Source organism: Penaeus vannamei, chromosome 11, assembly GCF_042767895.1.
Source record: "Penaeus vannamei isolate JL-2024 chromosome 11, ASM4276789v1, whole genome shotgun sequence".
Taxonomy (NCBI): Eukaryota; Metazoa; Arthropoda; class Malacostraca; order Decapoda; family Penaeidae; genus Penaeus; species Penaeus vannamei.
The window spans coordinates 7,031,751-7,041,750 of record NC_091559.1 but is presented as its reverse complement, the minus strand read 5'-3'; the positions used below and the strand labels follow the sequence as shown (position 1 = coordinate 7,041,750).

The window sequence follows — 10,000 nt, the reverse complement described above, 5'->3', positions numbered from 1 at the left end:
TTTTATGTATAAATGCAAATGTTTTCTTAAATAAGATCATGTTTCCTAAATGGTCTCATCAGTAACCCTAATATTTTCCCTGGTAATTATATTCCCTTTTTTGGTATAAGTGCAAATATTTTCCTTAATTTCCCTTGTACTTTCCTCGTAAATAAATCCTTTTTTTGTATAAGCGCATTAACCCTAATATTTTCCCTTATACTTTCCCTTATAAATATATATATTTTTTGTACAAGCGCAAATATTTTCCTTAATTTCCCTTATACTTTCCATTGTAAATATATTCATGTTTTTTTTATAAGCGCAATAACCCTAATATTTTCCCTTACACTTTCCCTCGTAAATATATTCCCTTTTTTTGGTATAAGTGCAAATGTTTTCCTTAATTTCTCTTATACTTTCCCTCGTAAATATATTCCTCTTTTTATGTATAAACGCAAATGTTTTCTTAAATAAGATCATGTTTCCTAAATGGTTTCAACAATAACCCTAATACTTTCCCTTATACTTTCCCTCGTGAATATGTTCTCTTTTTTTATATAAGCGCAAATGTTTTCCTAAATTTCCCTAATATTTTTCTCTCGTAAATACATTAATCTTTTTTGTATAAGCGCATTAACCCTAATATTTTCCCTTATACTTTCCCTCGTAATTATATTCCTTTTTAATGTATAAGCGCAAATATTTTCCTTAAACAAAATCGTTTCCTTAAATGGTTTTCATTAATCCTAATATTTGCCCTTACACTTTCCCTCGTAAATATATTCCTTTTTTATGAATAAGCATAAATATTTTCCTTAAATAAATCTTCAGTGTTGTAAATATATTCCTTTATTATGAATAAGCGCAAATATTTTCCTTAAATAAATATTCAGTGTTGTAAAAATATTCCTTTATTATGAATAAGCCCAAATATTTTCCTTAAATAAATCTTCAGTGTTGTAAATATATTCCTTTATTATGAATAAGCCCAAATATTTTCCTTAAATAAATATTCAGTGTTGTAAAAATATTCCTTTATTATGAATAAGCCCAAATATTTTCCTTAAATAAATCTTCAGTGTTGTAAATATATTCCTTTATTATGAATGAATAAGCGCAAATATTTTCCTTAAATAAGTATTTAGTGTTGTAAATATATTCCTTTATTTTGAATAAGCACAAATATTTTCCTTAAATAAATCTTCAGTGTTGCTCACCGGGACCAAACTTGGGTGCGGTGAGGGAGGCTGTGGGGCCTGTACGGTCATGTTGTCGCGCTTTGACCCCGAACAGGGCACTATCAAGTAAGTTTGCGTCCGCAGCTCTAGAAATACACATAATTATGTAGATAAATGCGTTGTGTGTGTGTGTGTGGGGGGGGGGGTTGTGTGTTTGTGTGTTTGTGTGTGTGTGTGCGTGTGTATGTGTGCGTGTGTGTGTGTGTTTGTGTATGTGTGTGTGCGTATGGGCGTGTGCGTATGTGTATATGTATTCGACCATCCCCTTGTCACTATTATCAACACAGCACAGGTACTACTCCGTGAACACCTGTCTGTGTGTGTATGTGTGTATGTGCGCGTGTATGTGTCTATGTGTGTGTATGCATGTATGTGTGCGTATATGTGTTTGTGTGTATGTGTGCGTATGTGTGTATGTATTCGACCATCCCCCTTGTCCATATTATCATCACATCACAGGCACTACTCCTTGAGCACCTGTCTGTGTGTATGTGTGCGTGTGCGTGTGTATGTGTGCATGTGTGTGTGTATGTGTGTATGTGTGTATGTGTGTGTGTATGTGTATGTGTGTGTATGTGTGCGTATGTGTGTATGTGTGTTCGATCATCCCCCTCGTCACTATTACCAACACATCACAAGCACTACTCCATGAACGCCTGCCTGTGTGTGTATATGTGTATGTGCGCGTGTGTGTATGCGTGTGTATATGTGTCTGTATGTGTGCGTATATGATTGCATGTGCGTGTACGTGTGTGTGTATGTGTGTGTATGTGTATTCGACCATCCCCCTCGTCACTGTTACCAACACATCCCAGGCACTACTCCGTGAACGCCTGTCTTTTGTGTACGTGTGCGTGCGTGTGTGTGTATATATGCGTATATGAGTGCATGTGCGTGTACGTGTGTGTGTATGTGTGTGTATGTGTATTCGACCACCCCCCTCGTCACTATTATCAACACATCCCAGGCACTACTCCTTGAGCACCTATCTGTGTGTATGTGTATACGTGTATGCGTGTGTGCGTATGTGCGTGTGTATGTGTGCGTGTGTATGTGTATATGTGTGTATGTGCGCGTCTGTGCGTATGTGCGTGTGTATGTATGTGTTCGACCACCCCCCTCGTCACTGTTACCACCACACCCCAGGCACTACTCCGCGAACGCCTGCCTGACCCTCGTGGCGGCCGTGCATGGGCTGGCCGTGACCACCGTTGAGGGCGTCGGGAGCCTCAGGGGCGGACTCCACCCTGTGCAGGAGAGGATATCCCGCGCCCACGGGTCTCAGTGTGGCTTCTGCACCCCCGGGATGGTCATGGCCATGTACGCCCTCCTGAGGAACACCCCGAGGCCCGAGTGGCATCAGTTGGAGCAGCACCTGGCAGGTGGGTGGCGGGGTTCTGCTTTTTTTGTTTTGTTTCTGGTTTTATTCGTTTTTTTTCTGTTTCTGATTTGTTGTCTTTCTTCTGTTTATGATTTCTTTGTCTTTCTTCTGTTTCTGATTTATTGTCTTTCTTCTGTTTGATTTTTTCGCCTTTCTTCTGTTTCTGTTTTATTTTTCTTCTGTTTCTGATTTATTTTTCTTTCTTCTGTTTCTGATTCATTTGTCTTTCTGAAGTACCCGATTTATTCTTCTTTCTTCTGCATTTTCTCTCTTCCTCTCTCTTCTGCATCGCAAAATTTGTATTTTTGGCGAAATTCGATGAAAGATGCAATTTTTGTGCTAATCTTTGTCGTTGTTTGAATCAATGTTTCCTTAGCGGAGGGTTTAGTGAGAGTGCAAGATTTATTTTTGTGTTTGTTTGTTCTTGAAAAAGCCAATTCATTGATTACGAACTTCTTAATATTTGCTATCTACATAATTTCTTCTTTGGCTAAATGTAACATAGTTATATTACAAGGGATTTATTCTGATGTTTGTTTGTATCTTTAGCTAAAAAAAAATGTTTTAAGACAAATTGCATGGTAATGTTTATCTGTATCTCAATACTTTTCCCTTTAACGAAAACTATTCTTGTAAGATACTTGCAATGTAATGTAGAAAAGGTATGAATGAGAATGAATATCTTGACAATACAAAGAGATGCATTTGACCGGTTTCGATTATATCTTCGTCAGCAATGTAATGCTTTTCTGTATTTGAATAATAATAATAATAAGGGGGTGGAATTTGTAGTCTTTTTCATCTGTATTTCAGAAAGTGGCCATTTTTCTGTTGTCGAAATCAGGGAAAGAAAGTCGTCCTTTTTGTTCAAACAAGTGCTCTTTCTTTCCCTTTCTGAATATAATAAATCCGGGGATTAGTCAGGTAGAACAGCTTCATGGGTCCGGATTTGGAAATATATGTTATTAACCCTTTCTCGACGGAGCGGGGAATTCCCTCTGGGGGACTCCTGTAGGCCTCTTCCTCCTGCCGGGACATGACGCGCCTTCAACTGAAATGAATCACTTTCGTAGTAAATCTATAAAATGAATTAGTAGATGATATTCACTTATAGATGATATTCACTTCCGGCTATCTATCTATCTATCTATCTATTTATCTATCTATCTATCTATCTATCTATCTATCTATCTATATATATATATATATATATATATATATATATATATATATATATATATATATATATATATATATATATATATATATATATATATATATATATATATATATATATACATATATATATGTAAGTGACTACATTGCTTTAGTCATTAAGGGGTAGCACCGATAATATAACCCGTAGATAGTGATACATACTCATAATACTAAACTTGCTTCCTGCCTCACGATCTATTACTCTATGAACGTATAATATTTATACTGGTCACTGTTCTCTTTATATATTAAACGTGGTAATTAATCCTAAACATACACAACAGACTGAAATCCTTTACTCAGTGAGAAAGTCATGCAAACAGAACATTTTCTAAAAAAGAAAATTACTTTTCGTCTACAGCGCACTGACCATCGAAGTATTAGTCATATACAAGTACCATTCAAAAGCTCAAAGACTAGTTTCGTAAGGTAAAAAATAGCAATTGTATACTAACATGGATATCCACCTGCGCATGACTAGGATAAATGCATTAAGTGTAAGTAAAAAAAAATATATTGTAAGATGCTTACCTCACGCGACCTGTCCGAATGTGTGTATGCAATTTTCCATTGATCCGAACGGCTGTGTGAGCAATGACTATTTATTTTTCCTTTGATAATAATGGCTTTGGTGTTCGTGGTACGGGGATTTGGATGTGAAAGAGGATTTATTTCATCCTTTCGACAATGGGGTCTCATGTCGTTGATAATTGTTAACAAAAAAAAAGAAAAAAAGAGAGAAAAAATCTGTGTGGAAAGATTGTATTCGTGTTGAGAAACGCTGAAGATAATATTAGCAAAATGAGAAATTAGAAAGAGAAAGATATCGTAAAATTCTCTCTCTCTCACTCTCACTTTCTCTCTCTCTCTCTCTCTCTCTCTCTCTCTCTCTCTCTCTCTCTCTCTCTCTCTCTCTCTCTGTCTGCCTGTCTGTTCGTCTGTCTGCCTCTATATCTCCGTTTCTATCTGTCTAGCTGTCTATCTTTTTTCTTCCCTATCTCTCTCTTTCTTCTTCTCCTCACTTCCCCCAACTACATCCCACAACCAATCACTCACCCTTACTCTTCTATTTTTCTCCCTCTCCCTCCTCTGTTTATACTCCATCTACCTTCCCTTCATCCCATGATCCTACTCCCCCCCCCACACTCTCTCTCTCTCTCTCAACTCACACTCTCTCTCACACTCTCTCTCTCTCTCTCTCTCTCTCACTCACTCTCTCTCTCTCTCTTTCTTTCTTATCACACACACCCACACATTCCCTCTCCCTCCACCATTTACTCTCCACCTCCCTCCCACCCCTTTTTACCCTCCCTTTCCACCCCTTTTACCCTCCCACCTCCCACTTCCCTCTCCCCCATTTCACACCCTCCTCCCACCCACCCTCTACACCTCCCTTCCCCCTCCCTCCACCAAATTCTCACTCCCAACCACTCCTCCCTCTCACTTTTACCCTCCCACCCCCTCCTCCCTTCCGCTTTCTCCTCCTCCCTCCTCTCCCACCCTTACTCCCTCCTTTTCCCTCTCCCTCTCCCTCTCCCCTTCTCCCACATTTTCTCTCCCTCCTCCCTCCCTCCTCCCTCTCCCCCTCCCACCCTTCCTCTCTTCCCTCCTCCCTCCCTCCTCCCTCCCTCCTTTCCCCTTCTCCCTCCCTCCCCTCCCTCCCCTTTACTCCCTCCCCCTCTCCCTCTCTATCTCCCCCATTTTCTCTCCCTCCCTCCTTCCTCCTCCCTCTCCCTCCCCCCCCTTTTACCCTCCCTCCCTCTCCCTCTCCCTTCCCCCTCCCTCCCATTTCCTCTCCCTCTCCCTCTCTCTCTACCTCCCCCATTTTTCTCCCTCTCCCCCTCCCACCCTTCTCCTTCCCTCCCTCCCTCCCTCCCCTTTTCCCTCTCCCTCTCCCTCCCTTCCCTTTACCCTCCCTCCCCTTGTACCCACCCTCTCCCTCCTCCCTCCCCTTTACCCTCCCTCCCATTTACCCTCCCTCTCCCTCTCTCCCTCCCACATTATTTCTTTCTCTCCTCTCCCTCTCTCGCTCCCCCATTTTTCTCCCTTCCCCCTCTCCCTTTCCCTCTCCCCCTCCCTCCCTCATTTTTCTCCCTCCTCCCTCCATCTCCCCCTCCCTCCCCCATTTTTCTCCCTCCTATCCCCAACGTAAGACTCAGAGAGGTCCGACAGCGCAAGACAAGATGACTGACTGTCTGCGGTCGGCGGTGGCGGGAAGACTCACGCGAGAGGCTCTGGTGTCGCCGCACCTGCTTTTAGTCTCGTATCCCCTTGGCGTTTTTTGTTTATTTTCTTAATCTGCGTTTATCTCTCTGTTCTTATCTTTGGTGTCTGTTTAATTTTTAGCTTTTTTGTTTATTTTATTAATCTGAGTTTATCTCTCTGTTCTTATCTTTTATGTTTGTTTTGTTTGTTTATAAATTTATGTTTATCTCTCTGTTCTTATCTTTGGTGTCTGTTGAATTTTTTGTCTTTTTTTGTTTGTTTAAGAATTTGTGTTTATTTCTCTGTTCTTATCTTTGGTGTCTGTTGATTTTTTGTCTTTTTTGTTTGTCTATGAATTTGTGTTTATCTCTGTTCTTATCTTTGTTGTCTAATGATTTCTTGTCTTTTTTTGTTTGTTTATAAATTTGTGTTTATCTCTCTGTTCTTATCTTTATTTGTTGATGTGTTTTATTTAGTTTTGTTTATTTATAAATTTGTGTTTATCTCTCTGTTCTTATCTTTGTTGTCTATTGAATTTTATCTTTTTTTGTTTATTTTATTTATTTTTTTATTAATCTACGTTTATCTCTTTGTTCTTATCTTTGTTGTCTGTTGATTTTTATCTTTTTTGTTTATTTTGTAAATCTGTGTTTATCTCACTTCTTATCTTTCTTATCTATTGATTTTTTTTTGTTTATTTATATATCTGTGTTTATCTCTCTGTTCTCACCTTTGTTGTCTGTTGATTTTTTTGTTTTTTTGTTTATAAATTTGTGTTTATCTCTCTGTTCTTATCTTTGTTGTCTGTTGATTTTTTTTAATCTTTTTTGTTTGCTTATAAATTTATTATTCATTTACGTTTTTTATTTTCTTATTTTTGTTTTTATTTACATATTTTCATCTTTCGTTATCCATTTATAGTTTTTTTTTGTTTATTCATACTTTTTAAATTTATTTATCTATGTATTTGTTATTTATAATTTTTTATTTTTTTTTACTTATCATTATTTCTAATATTGCTTTATTTTTTTATTTTTGTTATTTATTTCTTTATCTCTCTATTTATATATTCATTGATTCATTATCTCTACATTTATTTATGTATTTTATTTCTATCTATTTACTAATTTATTTGATAATTTATTTATCTTGTGTTTTTTTCGTTTATTTCTTCGTGTCTTTATTCCACTTTCTATAATTTTCTTCTTTATTCCTTCCTTGTCTATGTATTTATCTATGTTTTTTTCATTTATTAAATAGTTAAATTAAATAGTTTTCATTTATTAAATAGTTAAATTAAATAGTTTTCCTATATCAAATACTTAAATTAAATACTTTTCATTTACTGAATAGTTGATTAAATAGTTTTCATATATTAGATAGGCAAATTAAATAGTTTTCATTTATTAAATAGTTAAATTGAATATTAAATACTTATCTAAATATTCAGGTATCTATTCATTTTATATTCATCTATTTGTTTATTAATCTATCTATTCATTAATTTATCATTTCATCTTCATTTTTTTCATTTATTTATCTATGTATTTGTTATTTATTTATCTTTTTCTTTGTTGCATTTTTTTTTATTTGTCTTTATTTCTATTATCGCTTTATTTTTATTTTTATATTGATTTTTCTTATTTGTCAGTTTTCTTCTTTTTTTATTTATCTTTATTTTTATAATCTCTTTATCTTCATTGTTTTTTATTTATCTATCTATTTATCTATTGTTTTTTAATTTTCTATTTATAAAATTCTATCTATCATTAGATATATCTATTTATCTATTATTTATGAATTTTCAATTAATAAATAAATTTCTATCTATTATTGTATATATCTACTTATCAATTATTTATCAATGTTCTATTTATGTATACATTTCTATCTATTAATAAATATATCTATTTATCTATTACTTATTACTTTATTTATCTTTATTTTTATAATCTCTTTATCTACATCTTTGTTTTTTATTTATCTATCTATTTATCTATTATTTATTAATTTTCTATCTATTTATAAATTTCTATCTATTAATAAATATATCTATTTTACTTCTCATTAATTTCCTATGTATTCATAAATTTCTCTCTATTAATAAATCTACCTATTTATCTATTATTCATTAATTTTCTATCTATTTATCTATTATTCATTAATTTTCTATCTATTCTATTATTCATAAATTTTCTATCTATTTATAAATTTATATCTATTAATAAAGCTATCTATTTATCTATTATTCATTAATATTCTATCTATTTATCTATCATTCATTAATTTTCTATCTAATTATAGATTTCTATCTATTAATAAATCTATCTATTTATCTATTTTTCATTAATTTTCTATTTACCTATTATTCATTAATTTTCTATTTATCTATTATTAATTAATTCTCTATCTATTTATCTATTATTCATTAATTTTCTATCTATTTATAAATTTCTATCTGTTAATAAAGCTATCTATTTATCTATTATTCATTAATTTATTTATCTATTATCTATCAATCATTAATTTTCTATCTATTAATAAATCTATTTATCTATTATTCATTAATTTTCTATTTATCTGTTATTCATTAATTTTCTATCTATTTATCTATTATTCATGAAGTTTCTATGTATTCATAAATTTCTATCTATTAATAAATCTATCTATTTATCTATTATTCATTAATTTTCTATCTATTTATCTATTATTCATTAATTTTCTATCTATTTATAAATTTCTATCTATTAATAAATCTATCTATTTATCTGTTATTCATTAATTTTCTACTTATCTATTATTTATTAATTTTCTATTTATTTATCTATTATTCATTAATTTTCTATCTATTTATAAATTTCTCTTAATAAATCTATCTATTTATCTATTATTCATTAATTTTCTATTTATCTATTATTCATTATTCTTTTATCTATTTATCTATTATTCATAAATTTCCTATTTATAAATTTCTATCTATTAATAAAGCTATATATTTATCTATTATTCATTAATATTCTATCTATTTATCTATTATTCATTATTTTTTTATCTATTTATCTATCATTAATTAATTTTCTATTTATAAATTTCTATCTATTTATCTATTATTCATTAATATTCTATCAATTTATCTATTATTCATTAATTTTCTATTTATCTATCATTCATTGATTTTCTATTTATCTATTATTCATTAATTTTCTATCTATTTATAAATTTCTATCTCTTAATAAAGCTATCTATTTATCTATTATTCATCAATATTCTATCTATTTATCTACTATTCATTAATTTTTTTATCTATTTATCTATCATTCATTAATTTTCTATCTATTTATAAATTTCTATCTATTAATAAATATATCTATTTATCTATTATTCATTAATTTTCTATCTATTATTCATTAATTGTGTATCTATTTATCTATTATTCATTAATTTTGTATCTATTTATCTATTATTCATTAATTTTCTATCTATTTATAAATTTCTATCCATTAATAAATCTATCTATTTATCTATTATTCATTAATTTTCTATTCATCTATCATTCATTAATTTTCTATTTATCTATTATTCATTAATTTTCTATCTATTTATCTATCATTCATTAATTTTATATCTATTTATCTATTATCCATTAATTTTCTATGTATTCATAAATTTCCATCTATTAATAAATCTATTCATCTATTATTCATTAATTTTCTATCTATTTATAAATTTCTATCTGTTAATAAATCTATCCATTTATCTATTATTCATGATTTTTCTATTGATCTATTATTCAATAATTTTCTATCTATTTATCTATTATTCATTATTTTTTATCTATTTTTCTATTATTCATTAATTTTCTATCTATTTATAAATTTCTATCTATTGATAAAGCAATCTATTTATCTATTATTCATTAATATTCTATCTATTTATCTTTATTCATATTTTTTTATCTATTTATCTATTATTCATT

General features: G+C 31.4%; 1 protein-coding gene across 1 annotated transcript in view; it reads left to right on the top strand.

Annotated features, from left to right (window-relative positions):
• The window catches only part of LOC113820698 (xanthine dehydrogenase/oxidase-like), a 53,311-nt gene that overhangs the window by 9,420 nt on the left and 33,891 nt on the right, over positions 1 to 10,000 (top strand). The window contains exons 3-4 of the mRNA XM_070127398.1: positions 1,190 to 1,286; positions 2,367 to 2,602. Coding sequence (XP_069983499.1) covers positions 1,190 to 1,286; positions 2,367 to 2,602 — 333 coding nt within the window. The remainder of the gene's footprint in view (positions 1 to 1,189; positions 1,287 to 2,366; positions 2,603 to 10,000) is intronic.